This window comes from Petaurus breviceps, unplaced genomic scaffold (assembly GCF_028583685.1).
Source record: "Petaurus breviceps papuanus isolate PSGF00001 unplaced genomic scaffold, PetGlider_PUasm1.0 188, whole genome shotgun sequence".
Classification (NCBI taxonomy): Eukaryota; Metazoa; Chordata; class Mammalia; order Diprotodontia; family Petauridae; genus Petaurus; species Petaurus breviceps.
This window is the reverse complement of record NW_027185804.1, coordinates 38,518,714-38,539,762: the sequence shown is the minus strand read 5'-3', so window position 1 is coordinate 38,539,762 and position 21,049 is coordinate 38,518,714. Positions and strand designations below refer to the sequence as shown.

At 39.3% G+C, this 21,049-nt stretch overlaps 1 protein-coding gene across 1 annotated transcript; it reads left to right on the top strand.

The window, feature by feature from the left end:
* The first annotated feature begins 18,763 nt into the window (after nt 1–18,763).
* LOC138163284 (vomeronasal type-1 receptor 3-like) lies at nt 18,764–19,663 on the top strand. The gene has a single exon (XM_069090834.1). The coding sequence runs from the start codon at nt 18,764–18,766 to the stop codon at nt 19,661–19,663; it is 900 nt and encodes a 299-aa protein (XP_068946935.1).
* Nucleotides 19,664–21,049: the final 1,386 nt, after the last annotated feature.

Here is a 21,049-nt window from a genome sequence, read left to right as displayed (position 1 = left end):
GGCAGTTCCATGAAAAACTGAATGAACCTTAAAAAAAACAGTTACTCTACTAGGCTGAGATTCTGGGACTTTCCTTAAGCTTGTATGATGCTAATTCCTTAATTTTATCATTTATTTTTACTTTTCCCTTGGAAACCATATTACCAGCATGTTATGTCAGGGAACACTGGTACTAGTTTCCCCGACCCTCTATAATTAGATATAGCTCTCCTTGTAATCCTAGTAATTTAATGTCCTGAATGAATTTGCCATCCAGAAACTCTCCTTTGGTCAGATAGCATAAGCATTTTCCACTTTCTGGCATAACTCTAATTATTAATTAAAATATGGATCAACAGGTTTACGTTATATTCATCTTGATGTTTTATGATGTTAATTCATGTTTCATAAAGTGAATTAATAAAAAGAACTAGTAAGATAAAGTTCCATGTAAAACTCAGAACCAAAGCAGGAAGAGGTGGCCCCAAACATGGGTGCAGGCTCAGCTTAAAAATAAAATGAAACTATATTTTCTAGGTTTCTTGGAAATCTAATTAAGGATGCTTCAAACTAGAAAGGACAGGCAATGGAGAAGGTGGTGTATATTTGTGTGTGTATAAGTATATAGCAGAGAGAAAACTTGCAAAGAATAATGAGAATTGAAACATCTAGGATTTCATAAGAGACAAATTCATTGACAACATCAAAGTACAAAATCCATTATCTCAAGTATTTATACAGACAGGTCTTCATGTTAGTCAACAAATGAGAACAACTAGAAGTCCTAAAGCAAAGAAAGAAACTTGACATCATAGGTTTTAGGGTACCTCCACTGTCTCTCTTCCCACTCATTCTGAACTCCTTCCAATGTGCTTTCTGATCTTTTCATTCCACCATAACTGTTATCCCTAGAGTTAAGAATGATCTTTTAGTTGCCAAATCAAATGGCCTTTTCTCAGTCGTCGTTTTCCTTGACCTCTCCGCAGCCTTTGACACTGTTGATCATTCTCTCCTCCTTGATATTCTCTTCTCTCTGGGTTTTCAGGATACCAGTCTCTCCAATATTTCCTTGATGTGTCCAAAGCCTAATAACAACACATTTTGTTACATATTCAAAGAGTATATTCATTCACTATTTGGAGTCTTAGAATATCTAATCTGGATAATCCCAGTGATACTACTTGGCCTGAGTAATCAGTTGAATTAAGTGTACTTATTTGGTAAGACTAGCTAAGAAAAGCTCTGTCAGAAGTAAACAATGTTATGTCACTCAATATCCTTTTGAAGAATGTCACCAATGTAAAACAGTCTTGCTGAGAAACTTTTGTGATCAGGGAAAACAGAAAGGAATCCTGAGTGATGGAACCAAAAGAGTCTGCTACTTGAGGAAATTAAGGGAAAAGAAAGAAAAGGGAAAAGTAGGAGAGGAGGGAAGGAGAGGGGAAGAAAGGGGAAAGGAAAAGAGAAAGAGGAGGGGGAGAGGAGAAGAGAAATTAAACCAAAAAGGAAAAGAAAAAAATGAAAGAAAAGAATGGAGGCTTCCCTATGAAGACAATTCATTCTCATCATCTAATGGGGAAATACTCATACTCTCTGATAAAAAAGAAAGGTAAGGGTAGGTAAGTGGATTGCTTTTGTAATGGGAGAGTCTTAAAGTGATAATGGGTAGCAAGGATTATTCTGACTTTTCTACCCAGTTGATTGGGGAATGGGAGGACTGTATTAAGTGAAAATGTAGCAAGAGCTGGAAAGGGTGGCCAGGGTACTACATGTAGGAAGACAGGTCTCAGGGACTGTAAGATGGAAAGAGTGAGGAAAGGAAAAGGTTTAAGATGAATGCAGAACTTACTTATGCAGCAAACATTCCAGAGGGCACAATGGGAGGGGTGATTCAATATGAAATTATGTATTAGAGTTGGGGATAGGGAGAACAATTTGAAGGAGAAATGACTAAGGGAGACAGCATCAAAGAAGAGAGAACAGTAATTAAACATTAATATCCAGAGGGTCAGAATCATTGAGATAGGGGGAATGTGGAATAGTGAAGACTTGACAAAACTTAAGGAAAGAGTTCAGACAGATTATCCCACCCCATTCTCCAAAGCCTAAGCAGCTTGTGTATATATTGGAAATAGGATGAAAGGGGAACCTGTAAAGAAAGGAAGCAGAATGCTTGGGCTGTGTTCCAAAAGCAAGGTGCATACATCTGATAATTTTCAGATTTCTTAGTCATTGCCTTTCTTGGTAAATTTTAAACATTTCTTGGAGTTTCTGTGGGAATTCTTGATTTCTCTCTGACCTGTTTGACTTCTAAAGCCCATCACAAACATCATAATACTGATAGCATTGTTTTTTGTTGTGAAAAAGTAATTATCTTTTGGAGAATTACTACAGAAATTTGGAAATAGGAATATTGGTAAAAATATAACTGGACTGTCTGAAAAATAAACCTGAGGAGTATAGAAAAGCAAGAATACATTGGTATGAATTTTTGGGAAGTGAATAAGTACAAGCAGAGAAACTACACAAAAATTCTAACAACGTAATTAGAAATACCAAAACCACAAAATTATCAAAACTTAAAAGCAAAGAAACTATAGTGTCCAAGCTTAGATCTAAAGAAAGAGAAGAGAAGAGCTTCTGCTTCTGAGATGGCATGGGTGTGGAACACTGAAAATAACATCAGAATGTCTGATATGTTGCTAATTTTAGAGAATATTTTCTTTTCTTTTTTTTTCTTCTTTTTTATATATTTCTATAAAGGATATCTCTTAAGGATAAGGGGAGGGGATGTTGTAGACTAGGCCTAACTTTGGAATGTCCCCTAAAAATTATTTATCTGAATTTTAGTGAAATGAGAGACTCATAGGTCACACAACAGTTAACAAATGCAGGTACTTCACCTTCAGCATAAAATGGCCATTCAACAAGAATAAAGAAATGAGCTTCGGTAAATTTACCATCTCTCTTTTATTTCACAAAGAAAGGTATCTGAGTAACAGAAAAAGATGTGCTGTTTACTTCCCATGAAATCTGAAGGACCCCAAAGCCTGATGGAAAGGTTGTCTTGTACTGACGGGTGATCTGGAAAATTCTTCAGTATAGGATGAGAACATTAGAATATTCTATAAATAGCATATTGACTTGATACCTAAGTCACTGTCCATGGTACTAAGAGCACTTTCCTTGTCTGTAGAGCATGAAAAACAAGCAAAACTTGTCATAACTTCATCAAATGGGGGAGATAGAAAATGAGAAACAGGGAAGAAATTGATTCTATCACAAAAGAGGAATAAAATTGGAAATACAGCTGTTAAACTACACAGACACACATACATATTTGCATATATATATTTGTGTGTATAGGTGTGTGGAACACAATTAATTCCTCCTTAACTTGGCCCACTCCAATCTTTTCCTAATTACTATACTTGCTCTTCTTTCCATACTTCATGGTTCTATCAAACTAACAATCTCTGTTTTTTATGTCCCCCCCTCCCATTCTTTAAAACTTCATTTGTGTCCTGGTTATCTTCTGTGTCTAAAATGCATGTCCTCTGCTTCATCAATTAATCACTTGCTTTAGTGTTGCATATATGCTTAATATTCGTATTACAAATAACATCTGACATTTATAAATCCCTTCAGGATTTATCAGCCACTATATAAGAGTTATGCAATTTCATCCTCACAAAAACGTACTTTTATTTCCATTTTTATTTTTTTTCATTTTTCCAATGCTTTATTAACTTCTGATTTACATCATTCATTTCCACAAGATTTTGAGTTACAAATTTTCTCCCCATTTTTCCCCTACCCAATGCCCCAAAATAGCAGTCCCACAGGATAGCCCCTCCTCCAGTCTGCTCTCTCCCATAATTTCTCCCATACCCCTTTCAACTTTTCCAGTGGATCTCTATGCCCCAGTGCCTGTATATCTTATTTCCCAATTACATTTAAAATATTATTAATAGTGTGTATATATATATATATATATTTGAATATTTGATTTAAAAACTTTGAATTCCAGATTCATTCCCTTCCTCCCTTGTCACCCACCCTTACTGGGAAGGTAAGCAGTTCAGTATAGATTGTATATGTGTGGCTAATGCAAAACAATAACATAGTAGATATATTGTAAAAGACTGACTATATTTCCCTCCCTCCTATACCACCTCCCACTTGTTCTATTCTCTACTTTGATCCCGTCCCTTTTCAAAAGTGGTTGCTCCCAACGTCCCTCCCCCCCAGCCTACCCTCCCTTCCATCATCCCCCTCTGATCCCCTTCCCCCTCTACTCTCCTGGAAGGTGAGATACCCTATTTAGTGTGTATTTCATTCCCTCCCCAAGCCAAATTCAATGGGAATAAAGTTAACCCATTCCCTTTTGCCTTCCTGTTCTTCCCCTCCATAGTTTTCCCTTGCCTCTTCTATACAAGATAATTTACCCCAATATGTCCCTCCCCATCTCTTCTCATTATATTCCTCTCACCTCTTAATTTCACCTTTTAAGTATCATACCTTCCTGTTAAATTGGTCCTGTGCCCTCTCTCTATGTATACCTGTAAACATATATACACACATTCACATATGTATTCATATGCCCATATACCCTCATATATAGACATATATGTATGTATATATATATGTATATATATATATATATATATATATATATTTCTAATCCTTTCAACTACTGAGAAAAGTTTCATCAGTTACAATTATTGTTTTTCCATGTAGGAATGTTAATAGTTCAACTTTGATAAGTTCCTTATGATTTCTTTTCCCTGTTTACCTTCTCATGCTTCTCTTGCTTCTTGTATCTGAGTGTCAAATTTTCTATTCAACTCTGTTTTTTTTTTCAGCAAGAATGCTTGAAAGTTTTCTATTCCACTGAATGACCATATTTTCCCCTGAAACATGATACTCAGTTTTGCTGGGTAGGTGACTCTTGGTTTTAATCCCAGCTCCTTTGACCTCCAGAATATCATATTCCAAGCCCTTCGATCCCTCAGTATAGAAGCTGCCAGATCCTGGGTTATCCTGATTGTGTTTCCACAATATTCAAATTGTTTCTTCCTGGCTGCTTGTAATATTTTCTCCTTAATCTGGGAATTCCGGAACCTGGCTATAATATTCCTAGGAGTTTTCTTTTTGGGATCTTTTTCAGGATGTGATCGGTAGATTCTTTCAACCACTATTTTGCCCTCTGGTCTAAAACATCAGGGCAGTTTTCTTTGAGAACTTCCTGGAGGATGATTTCTAGGTTCTTACTCTGGTCGTGGCTTTAAGGTAGTCCAATAATTTTTAAATTATCTCTCCTGGATATATTTTCCAGGTCAGTGGTTTTTTCCATGAGATATTTCACATTGCCTTCTATTCTTTCATTTGTTTGGATCTGTTTAACAGCATCTTGATTTCTCATAAAGTCATTACATTCCATTTGTTCCAATCTAATTCTGAAGCAATGATTCTCCTCATTGAGCTTTTTAGATTCTTTTTCCATCTGGCAAATTTGGCTTTTTAAGGCATTCTTCTCCTCATTGCCTTTTAGAGCCTCTTTTGCCATTTGAGTCAGTCTATTTTTTAAGGTGGTATTTTCCTCAGTCAGGCTGTTAACTCTCATTTTGTAATTTTCTTGCATTGTTCTCATTTCTCTTCCCAATTTTTCTTCCACTTCTCTTATCTACTTCTTAAGGTTCTCTAAAGCTTGTAACCAGCTCATATTTTCCTTTGAAGCTTTTGGTGCAGGAGTTCTGACTTCACTGTCTTCCTCCTGTTCCATGCTTTGCTCCTTTTTGTCCCCAAAATAGTAGTCTAATGTTGGAATCTTCTGTCTGCTTTGTTTTCTTTGCCTGGTCATGTTGCCCCTCAGTCACTTTACCCCTTGGTTTTTGCCACAATAGGACTCTGCCACCAGACAGGGGAGCTTTCATCCCAAATGCTGGGTTTTTCTCAGCTGCCAGAGGTATTAATTGGGTGCCCTCTCTGAGGTCTCCACAGGCTCTGGCAAGCTGGACACACACCCAGGACCTCCACCCTAGACTGCAATACAGATCCAAGAAGTTTAAAGCAAGAATGTTTACCACTCAGACTGGTGCTTAGTCCCCTACACTCTGTAGGCCAGGAGCTGAAGCTGCTACATGGGACTGGCTGGCTGTGCTGGAGTCTCAGCAGCTTCTCCCCCCCCCCCACTTCCCGGGGGTAAAAGCTACTCACTTGCACTTACTTGGTCCCAAAGTCCAGACTTCACTGACCTCTCACTTTGTCCTTCACATTTATGTGTTGATAATTCTGGAAATGGCCACAGCTGCTGCTGATCTGGAGTCCTTGTGGCTGGAGGATGGTCAGGCCTGCCCTGGGGCTAAAGCCTCCCCATGGGGCTGGGCTTGGCTCCCAGAGCACTGCGCTGGCCGATTCCTGCTGGCCTGCTGGGCTGTCCTCAGCAGGAGGTTTGCTTCTCTGTGTCATTTTGTGGGTTCTGCAGCTCCAAAGTTTGTTTAGAGTCCCCTTTTTACATGGATTGGGGAAGGTGGAAGCCGGAGCAGTGGGGAGGTCCTGCTTCTACTCCGCCATGTTGACTCTGCCTATTTCCATTTTTCAAAGAGAAATCTGACACAGAGAGATTATGTGAATTCTCCAAGATAAAACAACTAGTGAGCTGCTAAGACAGTTTTTGAACTCAGGCCTTCTTGGCTTTAAATTCTGGGCTCTAACAATTATTGCAACTCATTGACTCAAAACATAGCTCAAGTATCACCTTCTAAAAGATGACTTAAACTGTTCCACCATAGGTAGTCCCCAAACAAGCAAAAATAGGTTTAGCTTGTATTTATTTAGCATACATGATTGTACCCATTGGTATATGAATATATTGGTTCTCTCACCTTCCAAAAACAGAATGTAAAGTCTGTCAGATTAGAAAAATTGTTTTATCTGTTTTTAGGTTAGTATGACCAAATGTGAACCCAGTGCCTAGCATACAGTAGGGGCTTAATGACTGATTGATTGCTTATTTGATGAGGAATAAGGGGCAAAGAGAAACAAAATGTGATGACGTAAGCTCAGGAAAGGAATGTCACTATTTTTTATCATAGAAATGGAGTACTCGTGTGTGATGGCATAATCAAGGATGGGCTCATGCCTTGGAGAAGAGTAGGTCATGTGATTGAAGAGAAATGGGAAGTAAGGAAGCTTGAACAAATATAAATATAGAGATTGAAGTCTCCTAGTAGAGGGCAAGTAGTTAATTAAAGGACAACTAAACCCCTCCAAACTACAGGTTCTTGATTGATTTCTGTCCACTGTTTTGCTCCTATTTTTCTGCAGAAGACAGGTGTGAGAATCTTGAGCAGAGATGATCAGTTCCTAATGAAGAATCCCATGAACTTTGTCCTGGAGCTGAACTTGGCATTCAGTCTTTTCTCCATTAGATAGGACACCAGATAGAGAAACCAGTGGCAGAAGCATAAGAAGTAGACCCAATTGTATCAATTAGACAAAGGAGACTGGGCTAGAACCAAGGAAGCACCTCAGCTAGAAGGCCAATCCACAGGGTCAAGCATCCTTATTGTCTGTCTCTGAGAGTTACCTGACAGGCCTTCATTTTTTCTATACTCTCATCTAGACAAGAAATGTTTCTCCCCACCTGCCCATGGAGGCTGCAGTAGATTCTAAATAAGCAGCAGCATTTGTTAAAAGGGATAAACACATGGGATAAAAGTCAACTTTCTCTTAGACAAGTCCCAGATTCCCCAGGCAAACAATGTCATTTCTTTACAGATGGTATGATAATTAGAGCCCAAGGGGGAGTAAATTTGCTAAGCTATGACAGTCACTATAAATGCAACCCTGACCCTCCCCTATATATGACATGCTCACTCATACATACACATATGCCTGTTCATACACTGATTGCAGGTGTTCTGTTTTGTTGAAAGAGACCAGCCTGGTGAGTGACTATGCCATAATCCCAGAGACAGATATGGGTAGAACTAGAGGGTGTCTTTAATTTAATGACTAGATAATAGTGCAAGGATGAACTGAATGCTTAATGAATGAGTCAGTCAGGCAAAAAAAACCAATATAGGCACATATATAAGTACCAGTTATTTTGTTAAGTATAGGGAGAAAAAAGAAAGGCAAAAAAAATCAATCCCTGATCTCTACAAGTTCAAAGTCTACTGGGACAGAAAATACGTACAAACAAAAAATTGAGTGACTTGGACATATTATCATAGAAAAGGCATTTATATCATGGATACCTTGGAAAGGCTTCTTCCAGAATGTGGGGCTTTGGCTAAGACTTGAAGGAATTCAGGAGAGTCAGGAGATGGTGATGAGGGAGGAGGTTACAAGTGTGAGTGATTCAAAGTAAAGGAAACCACTGTTCCTGCTCCTCCTGGGAATGACCCAAAAATAAACCCCACAAAATCATAACAAAAAAGATGAAGCCTCACCTGACATCTAGAACTTAAATTGAACCTGTCCCAGGGGTGGCTAAAAATTCTCTTCTCTTCCTGCTCTGGGCCATACCTAAGATGGGTCAAGAGAGTAGGTCAGGGTGAAATCAGTTGACATGAGATTCTGATCCTGAGACATTTTGCACAAATTGCATCCTCAGGCACATACATGCCAGGTCTTAGTCATTTACATTCTGAAGGGAAGATGGGAATGGGATATTATTACTCAGTCTGCCACCAGCCTGAGAAGTAGGATTTCTGTCACCTATGCCAACCTCTCTTAATGGGCACAGAAATTCCCTTTTATCTTGTGACTAGCACAGAATGTTCAGAGTCTAGATTTTTTTACTGGGTATGGAAAAGAGAGTGAAAATAATGACCCCTGGATTCTGTCCTAACTTTCTTCCCATCCTTATCCATCACCTTACCTCACTGTGTCCCAGCACTGGCCTCTGTACTCTGTTAGAATGTGAGCAGGAGGCTGAGAGTTCTTGGGGAAAAAGTAAAGTGATTCAAATACTTCTGATGGAGAGTGTATGTTCCCTGTCCCTCTTCAGTAATGCAGAGCCTGCCATTTCTGAATACAATAGTAATATGCAAACTGGGAGATCACTGACTGTGGTCTCTAGATCTTCAATTCTGCCTCCAAATATCACCATCCCTCAGCATTTTTCCCCATTATAGGATTTTCCCTGTTCTCACCTGTGTTTTAATAATATACATAAATGCGATGTGATGGTTTCCTATAATAATGACAAAGTTATTTATACAGGAGTAAAAAAGGTTCTCTGGCCTCCTGTAATAACAATGACAGTCCAAGCAGCATGATGTTAAGATGGAGTTACAGGAACATGGTTTAGATTCTGGATATTCTCCTTACTGGGTACATGCTACTTTGGACAAATCCCATTCCTTCTTTAGGTCCTCGTCTCATCATTATTAAAAAAAAATGATGATTTGGAACAATTAAGCTCAAAGTTTCATTCCCACTGAAGATGTAAGGCCTTGGTCTCTCAACAGAATTAGGAAAGATTTTAGGTTCTATCCCTGGCTAACACAAAGAAGGGTGCTCAGAAGTCCATATTACCTACCTAATTCTTTTAAGGCTGAAGGGCTGCAAATTCCTAAGTTTTGCATAAGCAAGGAGTAGAAAAGCTGATCAGCTGGAATACATAAATTAGCAGACATGATAGCTGGGAGTTTTAGACAATAACTACACATCTATTTTTTTTAAATATTGCTAGGCTGTGAATAAAATTATTTTAAAATTAATTTCTAAAATACTCTGATTTTAATAACTATCAGTCACTAAAGTTAGAAGCAGATATTTTAATTATGTTACCCTTTTCTGTTACAGGATCAGATTTTATAATTTGATTGTACAAAAAATGTCAGTGTTTAAAGATCTGGAGAGAAAAATAAGAATATCAAGCAGATATTCCTGAATACAAAAATAGTCCTGAAGAAGGCCCCCACTCTGAGATGAAAAGATCATTTAAAAAGCATCTTTTAAAAACACCCACTATGTATCAGGAAATATGCAAAAAGAATCAAAAGAAAGGGCAAAAGACACTATCTGCTCTCAGAGAAGCTCACAGCATGAGGAGGTAGGAGGGAGAGTACATGCAAACAACCAGGGAGGAACTTCTTATCTACTGCATGAATTGGTAATATCAGCTGAGGCTAGATCCCACCATCAGTGGGGATAGGGAAATGTTTCTTGTAGCAGACAGGATTGTACCTGAAACTTTCAGGAAGCCAGGCAAGTCAGGAGGCAGAGATGGAGACTGAAAACCTTCCAGGCCCAGGGGGAAGCAAATAAAAACCTTTGGATTCCAGAGACTCTGCATTTTCTGCAAGGAACAGCAAGAAGACCAGTGTCCCTAGATCAGTGTATATGGTGGGAAATATGGTTTAAGAAGACTGGAAATGTAGGAAGGTGCCAGGCTATGTAGGGTTCTGCATCCAAACAATGCATGTTATATTTGTTCTGAATGTAATGGGGACAAATTGTAGTTTAAATAAAAGGGAGGTTGGCATGATTAGACCAGCACCTTAGCAAGCTTAGCTTGACAGGAGAGTGGAAGATGGACTGGGGTAGGGAGAGATTTAAACCAGTGAACCTAACAAGCAGTCTATGACATATGTAAAGGAGACATTTAGAACATAAGGTAACATAAGGCCTTGCTGTCGAAAAAATAAGTTACACTTCCATAACAAGCCTTGGTGCCAATGTATGTGATCAGAATAATTTTCAGTTATCAGTTAACAGGAAGATATGCCCTGGTGGCAGTGAAAGTGTCCTGGAGATAAGTTTAAGCAAACAACATACAATTATTTTAGTCATAGGCATTTAGTGAAATTTGTAGGAGACTATAAATATTGCTTCACTAGATTATGCCACCTATGGTATAGAGGCATATTCTCCCACTTGTACACACATGATTAGTCCCCACAATGGGAAACATTAAGTATGTAACAATCATAATGCTCAATATTTCTCCATAGGTCATAAAGGATTTTACAGCAAATCATCTTCCCAAGAAACCTATGGAATGGTTTCTGAGAAAGAAATGCTGGAGATAGTATACAATCAGCTCACTGAAGTTAGAAGTCTAGGAAATTGTATCCTCCTATTCCCATACAGCTCTCATTTCATGTCTCATCAAAGACCAAGAACAATATACTAAATTATCATCAATTTGACCATTTCCATTGTTACATCGCATCTTTTCAGTAGAATCCCTATTTCAACAAGGTCTCACGGCTGTGTGTGAAATGTTTCCTGGGTAATCTTGGGAAAAGAGCTGCTATGAATACTTTTGTACATAAAGTTCCTTTGCATCTTTCTCAGATTCCTTTTGGATAGAGATCTAGTGATCATCTGTGGCATATTAAGCTTTTTCTTTCTTCCATCATATAGTCTATTTGTTGTATCACTAGGTCTAAGCGTAGGTACATTTGGGTGATATTTTAGCATAATTAGAACTAGTTTTACAGTATAGTTGGGACAAATTGGTAACTTAATAAACAAGGCATTGGTCTCTTGAACTTTCCAAAAACACTAACATTTATCATCTTGATCTTTCATAATTATTGTCTATCAGAATGTGGTGACATCAAATCTCAGCGTAAGTTCAAAATACATTTCTCTTACTATGAATAATTCTTATTGATGACTGATAGTTATATTGATTCTTATAATATTCTTTGTTATGGTTGTGGACAACCTGAATGTCTTTTGAAAGCTTGTGGATCATATATGCTTTGATGACTTACCAATTAGCGAAAGGTTCTTATTCTCATTTGTGGGGAACATTTATCCCTATACTTTAGAAACCAGAATCATATGATATAATACCTAGAAAGATTTTCTCTTTTCACTAGCAAAGTATAAAGATAAGAATCAAGGGGATGGCTAAGTGGTTCAGTGAATAGAGCACCAGCCCTGGAGTCAGGAGAACCTGAGGTCAAATCCGGCCTCAGACACTTACCACTTACTAGCCATGTGACCTTAGGCAAGTCACTTAACCCCACTACCCTGCCTTCCCCCCTCCAAAAAGAAAAAAAGATAAGAATCAAGAAAGAAGATAGGTGAGAGACAGATACAGTGTTAGAAGCAGACAGAAACAGAGAGATAGACACAGAGAAAGACAGAGACAAAGAAAGACACAGAGACAGAAAGAGTGAGAGAAAAGTAGAGGATGTTCAAGTGAAATGCAAAACACTGGATGAGGAGAGCAAAAGATTGGGCATTTAAGTGATCACCTGGAACTCTGGAGAGAACATTTTCAATTGAATCATATCAAACACTATATTTCAAAGGGCTGAGAAGAAGTTCAAGCAATTGGTCATGAAGTAGACAGGTTTTTGCTCTCGGGGTGAAAAGAGAAGAGATACAGGAAAATAGCTCAAGGAGAAGATGTGAGAAATTGATCAAACATGCATTTAGAGGTGCAGGTCTTGGTAAAGAGAACAGATATTTATTTGTCTAAGATTGGCGAAAAGGAGAGAGTTAGGGATGATGTCAAGGATTTCAGGAAGAGGAGGAAGAAAGAGGAGTTAATATATTTAATGAGTGAGAGTGTAACACAGTAAGATGTGTACTCAAGGAAAAGTTGAGACCATACAACTGAGAGAGGAAAGTGCTAACAAAGGCTCAGTGAAGCACTTGTCAGGTGCCCTCATTCCAGCAGAACCATGGGTTCACCAGAGATGTCCTCCTACTCAGCAGGTAGTAAACTCATTGAGGACAGTGATGATATTACTAAAACACCTGTATAGGCTTGAGTTGCTACAGTGAATTTCCCACATGTTGAATCATCAATTTAGTCTCATGAATTCTCACAGACTCCATATATAATAGTATGCATCCTTATGGGAGAATATGACCTATGTTCATGAGTGATTCTTGCCAATGTTTTTTTTTAATCTTCATTCACTAAATGCTTCTGTTTTGCACAAATAATGTCCTTTACACAATTAAAGAAACAGCAAATCTATTGGTAAAGGTTTGGGCATTTTCATTTTGACTATATGAACACATACAAAGTTGGGGCAGCCAGGTGGCTCAGCGAGTAAGAGCACCAGCTCCAGTGTTGGGACGACCTGGAGATCAAATCCCGGGCTCAGAGACTCAGCACCACACCCAGAAATAACTGGCCGTGTAACCTTGAGCAAGTTACTTAACCCCGATTGCTTAAAAAAAAAATTTTTTTTAAGAGGCCAGGGGTTACAATAACATTATATTTTTGTTTTTGTTCCGTCTAATTAATATAATTCATCAAACCTTTTATTTCTAATAGTTCTACCCATTTACTGAATAGAAAAATCAAAAGTCATTTCATGTACACAAGAAGGATGACTATTTTGGTCCACTTCCAATTTTAAAAAAATATCTTTATTTTAATGTTTGAATTGTCATTTAGGTTTGGTGATTTTTTTCTCTTGTTCTTTTATTCTTTAAAAATATTGTTCTTTAGGCAAGATTGACAGGGTATGGGCCCAAGCTGAGACCTTTGTCAATTACCCAACAAAATTTTGGGTTCCATTTGTTTGTGGTGGGAATGACAGGGTACAGACTCTGGAAACCACCACCCCAACTCCCTTAAATTCTACTTGAACTTTGCCACACAGTCAAGTCTGTGATGTTCACCTGAGGCATCAATTCATTTCAGTAATCCTCTCAACTGGCCTTTCATTGTGGTCTATGCCCAATCTCCTAATTCTCTGTTCCCACTCCTCCACTATCTGTTACCTCCAGATCAATCTTGGCTAATTCCTACCCTTGATCCAATCTGGACCCCATTCTCTTGGTCCAGATGTTTGACCTCCAGTTGCACTAGTCTACTGGCAACTCCCATCAAGATCTCCCCTAGACACCTCCTCCAGATTTTTCCCACAGTCTTCTGAATGTAAGATTCATCTTGATTCCATTAAAGTGCTCAGGTTCCATCTAGCCTGCTTGGCAATTCAAGCATCACCAATGCTCAGATTCCTTAAGGGTCTAGTCAATGCTCAGATTCAAAGTGACCCATTTGCATTAGTGATATAAATTCTTATATTCCTTAAGAGCTTGGCCAATATTGTAGATTTTTAAAATCACTTTCTATAGGTGTTTTAATGAATCTTTTCTTTGGCTGAAAGAAGGCTTAGGTCAAATTTGTTCAGACAGGACCCACATGTTCATTATTTCAGGGTCCTAGCACCCATAAACCTCAACATTTTGGTTCCCTGACTGGGAAAACTGCCTAATCTAAAGCTTTTCTCCAGTCAAGACTGGAAGGTATGTAAGCCTCTCCCCCCTCCCTGTGCCCTTCTCACCCTGCAGTTGGAGTTGCTCTCAGAGCACCTAGGAAGGTTTGGAGTTGCTTGTTGGGCCTGATACTCAGGTTCCATTTGGTTCAGATGGTTACTATGCCATCTCAGACCAAGGCACACACCTTCTGCATCATAGAGGACAAGAATGGACTCCCTTATTCCAGAAGAATATGCCCATTTTTCTCAGTGCTAGGGAACTGGGAAAACTTGAGGCACTTTTTTTGTTTTGGAAGGTTTTTTTGTTTGTTTTTTGTTTGCTGGAGATGGCCTTAGGAGTCTTTAACAACAGAGACCTAGTGGCAGCAGAGGAAAGAGAATGCATGGAAAGGGCTGGAAGCAGAGCATGTTCTATTCTTGGCTGCAGCCATGACCAGGAAAAGACCCTAGGGTTCTCCTGGAAACTCATGCAGTGAAGAAACATGCTTTTGATGGCACAAGGAGGGTTGCTGGTCCAAGGAGTGTCCCTCCATGGTGCCCCCTCCCAGCCCCAGGAACTCTAGCACTGTGCCCAACATGTGACCATGAGGGATATTGGAGGAAGGATTGTCCACAAAGTTGGAAAAATGGTGAAGCCACCTCCCAGGACCCTGGGATCTAGTCTCCTCAAGACTGGGAATGATGGGGGAGCCTGGGGCTTGGCAGTGCTCCCACTTTCTCCATCTCCATCATCTCCAGCCCTGGGAAAAAATCAAAGCAGAAGGTAAGAGTTACTCACTTTATCATGGCTACATTCTGTGTTTTAACTGATTACTCAATAGGTGGTGCTACTCACCCCTCAACCCATCAGGTCTTGGCCATGGAAGGGAAAACTAAGGGATGTCTCAAGACATACCCCCTTCCCTGCCTATTTGAGAATCTGTTGTTTGAACACTCCTTCCTTATCATCTCCTCTTGCCCTACCCCCTTGTTGGGAAAAGACCTAATGGTGAAATTGGGGAACCAATTTACTCTAGTTAAGGTTCCCATCTCCCTTTTCCCTCTATTCACCAGACCTCTCCATGTTCCACTGGAAGTGTGGGAGACATTTGAGCCAATTGTTTGTAATCAGGGAATTCCTGGTCAAGCTACTCATGTGACCCTAGCTATTGTTCCATTCTGAGACCCTAAAGTTTTCCCACATCACTGTCAACATTCAATTAAACATGAGGACTGGGAGGAACTGAAATCACTAATTGCTGCTCAAGGCCCAGACTCACTCCCTCTAGAGTGGGGCCCAGACCAAACTAAAGCTTTGGAGTCTTTGGAAACTAAATTAACCACCACTCCAGCATTAGCTCTACCCAACCTAGAAAAACCTTTCAGTCTGTATGTTGATGAAAGGAGAGTACAGGCTTTGGGAGTCCTAACACAGTTCTTAGGAACTGACCCCAGGCTGCCTGCCTATTTTTCAAAACAATTAGACTCTGTAGCTTCTGGATGGCCTTCATGCCTCCAGGCAGTGGTTGCTATAGTCATTCTAGACAAAAGTCATCTGACAGCAAGCTAGGAAAAACTATCCCACAAGTCTGTTAGGCTTGCCTAACTTTTATCCAGAGACTCTGGAATATACCCATGAACCCTTGGAAGACTTCAAGCTACTGTTTGAAAATGAAGTGGATACAAACAGTGCCCTAAGCACTAAAAGGAATAGTAAAGATCACTTTCCCAGGCCCCCTGAGGGGTTTTGAGGGTCATTCTCTAGTCCATCCAGTAACTTGAGGGTATCTTAATGCCCTTTCCACTTATCTTATACCACACAACTTGTACCAAAAGAATTGCTTTTGTCCCCCTTATCCCATATTTCCTATCCTGTCATTCATCTTCTTCATCCTGTGTCATGACAATTTTTCCTTATCTTGCAAGCAACCACCCTACCTTCCTCATCTTGTTTGTACTTAGCCTGTCCCCAATCTCCAACCCCCATAAAAAACTTGAAAATTACATCATCATCCTACAAGCTGTATAGCTTTCTGTCTATATAAGTCTGGAGTTTTTCCCATATCAAGACTTTGTGTAGCTCCTTGCTAAATCTCAGGTCCATGTGCTTCAGGTAATAAAGCTTCCAATTACTTGAGAGAAAATCATCTAAGTGAATTCTTTCTTACCTGAGCAAGCTCTCCCAACCAGTACCTCAAAAGAAATGTCCCAGCCTTCACCAGTGAACAGGTGAATATAAAAAGGTGAAATCATACATGTCCGTTTCTTTTATATTTTTGCCTTGCCATAGTCATTTAATTTTTTTTTAAATTCTCTCCAAGGAAATTGTCTTTTCTGTCAGGAAAATTGTCTTTTCTCTATATTCCTCTTGTGCCTGTTTGGACCTTGTTTGCTTAAATTCCTTGCCAGCTTTGTCTCCTCCAGGGTCCAAGTCACCAACTTCCAGATGACTGCTCAGGCTAAATACCCCTTGAATGGGACCTAGCAAGGTTGCCAGCAGGAAGCGGTTTCAGAAGCTGAGACCTTCACCCCTTACCCTAAAATAATTTAGGTTCCATTTATTTGAGGGGAGAATGACAGAGTACAGGCTCTGGAAATCCCGCCCCCCTGAACTCTCCTTGAACTTTACCACACAGTCAAGTCTGGGATATTCACTTGAGGGATTTATTCATTCCAGTAATCCTCTCAACTGGCATTTCATTGTGGTCTATGCCCAATCTCTTAATTCTCTGTTCCTAGTCCTCCACTATCTGTTACCTCCAGATCACCCCTAGCTAATTCCCACCCTTGATCCAATCTAGAGCCCATTCCCTTGGTCCAGATGTTTGACCAGTCACACCAGTCTACTGGCCACTCGCATCAAGATCTGCCCTAGATACCTCCTCAGCACCCCAGATCCTTCCCACAGTCTTCTGAATATAAGATTCATCTTGATTCCATTAAAGTGCTCAAGTTTCAATTAACTTGCTTGGCAATACAAGCATGACCAATGCTCAGATTCCTTAAGAGTCTAGCCAATGCTCAGATTCAAACTGGCCCATTTGCATTAGTGATACAAATGCTTTGATTCTTTAAGAGTCTAGTCAATATGGTAGATTTTTTAAATCAGTTTCTATTGGTGTTTTAATAAATAGTCTTTGGATGAAAGAAGGGTTGGGTTGAATACATTTTGGGAGGACCTACATGTTCACTATTTGAGGGTCCCAGCACCCCTAAACCTTAACAGGTTGACTCTATGGCAGGGGAGGGACACTAGGTGAATTTGGGTGATTAAAAAACAATTAAATAATTTCATAAAAAGATATAGAGTGATATCTAATGAGGACAGTAAATTCAAGTAAGGGAACTAGAGGGAAGGAAAAAACAAGAGAAAATTTCCAGATAATGATGTTATAGGGAACAGAAAGACACAAGAATTCTTACAGACAGCAAGGAATGACACAGGAAATAAAAAGTGTAGGAGAATAAAGGTGGAAATTGTCAGATGGAAGCTGACTTTCATGAATAAGACTAGAGGACATAGGGTGAAGGATTTCTCATAAGGGCTATTTCTTCATTGAGAGTGAAAAAGGAGGAAATGTAGGAAGATAACAGAATGATATGGAATGAGAAGAAGCAGAGAAATGGGAATGTTCCTTGAGTGACCTCAATTATTCATTCAGTGAATTATGAAGCAAGAATGTCATCTGAGAAGGTGGGTTGATTTGGTGTCATGGAACACATGAGAAGAGATGTGAAGTTTCCTGAAAGGAGCTAGAGAGAGTGAGATACTAGCTGTAACTGTGAGGAGTAGAAAATTGACCTTGGTGCAACATGGATTCCAAGTGAGATTAAATGACAAAATTTTATATTGAATGTATTCAGGAAAGTTTTCTGATTTCTTATATAGCCCATCAAAGACACATGAAGAAGAGCGACAAATGGAGATTTTAGGAGTCATTGAATTAGTAAAGTCAATGAGCAAGGGATACAAAGTAAATGATAAGGTAGAGTTTACTTAGATGAACAAAGGTATTGACATGTGAGATTAAAAATAAACAAAGAAAAGAGTTTAGCTGCTACAATGATGAAGGCAGAGAAACAAAAGGAAGATGGTAGGATTGAAGGTCATGGTGAGGAAGAATAGGCTCAGAGGTCTTCTTGTTTTTGTTTTGTTGATTAGTCACGTCTAATTGTTTCTGAACCCACTTGGGGTTTTCTTGGCAAAGGAACTAGAGTTGTTGGCCATGTCCTTCTCCAGCACATTTTATAGATGAAGAAACTTAGACAAACATGATTCACAGAGGAACCCAGGATCACACAGTTAGTTAATCTCTGAGTCTACATTTGAACACAGGTCTTCCTGACACCAGGACCAACACTCTGTCCATTGTACCACCACACTGCCTGGAAGTTTTCAGGTCTATGGAAAGATGGAATTATAAAAGATTTTTATCTAATAAGGGAATTTTAGAGTTCAATAGTAAGTCATGGCTCATTATCCGAGAAAATTTGGGAAATCTAAGAATATAACAATCATAATGTCATGTGTTTCTCCATAGGTCAGAGAATTTGACAACAAATCATCTTCACAAGACATCTAAAGAATGCTGACTTTTGACGAAATTCTGGGGATAATATACCTACAAATAACTGCAGTTGGATTCCTAGGGAATTTTATCCTCCTTTCCCAAAATACCTTTACTTTTCTCACTGCTCATCAAAAAAGACCCAAAAACTTAATTATCATCCATTTGGCCTTTTCCAATGCCATGGTGCTTCTCTTTAGGGGAATACCTACTACAACAAGGCTTTGGAGGGTGAAATGTCTCCTGGATGAGACTGGAATTAAAATCATATTATACATGCAGACACTAACCCGAAGCCTCTCCTTGTATAGCACCTGCCTCTTGAGTCTCTTCCAGGTCATCACTATTAGTCCCAACAACTCCATATGGGCACAGCTCAAAATGAGAGCACCAAAGTGCATCATTCCAGGCACTCTTCTTTGCTGGATCTTCAATATACTCTTATATATCATTCTACTTCAAAACTATGATAGTCCAAAGAACAGAACAGATAGTAAAGATGGTTGCAAAACTGGATATAGATCTCTAGACACATATAATAAGAAACATGCCAACCTTGTAATCCTAACTTGTGCTTATGATGTGTTGTTTTTGGGTCTTATGACCTTTTCTAGCACCCATACGATCTGGATCCTATATAGACACAAGAAGCATGTAAAGCATATTCATAGTAATAGCCTCTCCACAAAAATTTCCCCTGAAGCCAGAGCCACCCAAGCTATCTTGCTCCTAGTGGGCATCTATGTTTTGTTTAATGTATTCAGTCCCATTTTTGCTCTGTTTATGATCTATTTTAAATACGGAAACAATTGGATAATACACACTTCAGCCTTTCTGTCTCTATGGTATCCAGCAGTTAGTCCTGTTATTCTGATCAGCATTGATAACCAGATCTTTAGGACTTGTGCTCATTGCTAAATGGAAAAGTGATAGGGATGCTGTTACCCTGTAATACAGATCCACACAGAAGACCTATAGAGGCATAGAGACTCAAAATATTTTAGCTCGATGAAATGTGAAAGAACATTTAAGCCATCATTCAACAGATTCCTGAAAGCGAGGGGCAAGATCAATGAATCATGAAGAAATAGTTGCTTCCTCAGTTCTAGCCTCCCTTCCATATCTGGAAGCTCCATGAAAACTCCAAAGCATCTGAATATACCTTAAGAATGAGGGCTATTCCTGGCTGAGATTGTGGGAACTTCCTTAGGCTCGTCTGATGCTAAATCCTTATTTTTATTTCTTTTTACTTTTCTTTTGGAAGCCTTATTCCCAACATGCCATGTCAGTGAACACCTGTGCTGGTTTCCCCTGACACTCTCTAAATAGATATATCTCTCCTTGTAATCTTGGTAATTTAACCTCCTGAATGTATTTGTCAACCAGAAAACCAGAAGCAGGCCTTGGGAGTGAGTGAGTCAGCAATAGCTGGAGCTTCAGTAAGGGCAGTGGCAGCAGTGGCAGTGACAGGAGCAGTGGCTGCTTCTGGAACTCTCAGCCCATAGACCCTAAGGGGATAAAACAACTGATCAGAAAGATATTACAGGGGTCTGTCTCTTTGTTAGCACTGAGGTCGGAATCCGTTGCTTCACCTATACTTGGATCTGGGTCACACTCCTGAGTGGTAGTCCTGGGGCCAGGAGGAGTAGTACCACAGCAGAGCTTGTGGCCACAGCAGAGAAAATGAGGAGGGAGGAGCCCTCTTCACAATACCAGGGTAGAAAAAAATGCTTGTGGTTGCTCACCAGGCCAGGAAAGGAGTGAACACCTCTCCTTAGATCATACCAACTTGGAAGATGTGAAAACTTACAGGTCCCTAGAAGTATCTCTGGAAACAGCTGCACAAAATCCCTGAAGCTTAGGACAGTTTGCCCTCTACCCTGGAAGCAGAGCCCTACCTTAACAAATAGTTACAAAGTCAAGTAACAGGCTGGGAAAATGAGTAAACAACAAGAAAAAACCTAACTATAGAAACTTACTTTGGTAACAAGTAAGACCAAAACACACATTCAGAAGAAGACAACAAAGTCAAAGCTCCTATATTCAAAGGCTCCAAGAAAATATTAATTGGTCTCAGGCCATGGAGGAACTCAAAAAGGATTTTGAAAATCAAATAAGAGAAATAGAAGAAAAATTGGGAAGGTAAATGAGAGTGTTGCAAGGAAATAATGAAAATGAGTCAACCACTTGGTAAAGGAGACCCCCCAAAAAAAGATACTAAAGAAAATAAAACCTTAAAAAATAGACCAGACCAAATGGAAAAAGAGGTCCAAAAATCCAGTGAGGAGAAGAATACCTTAAAAT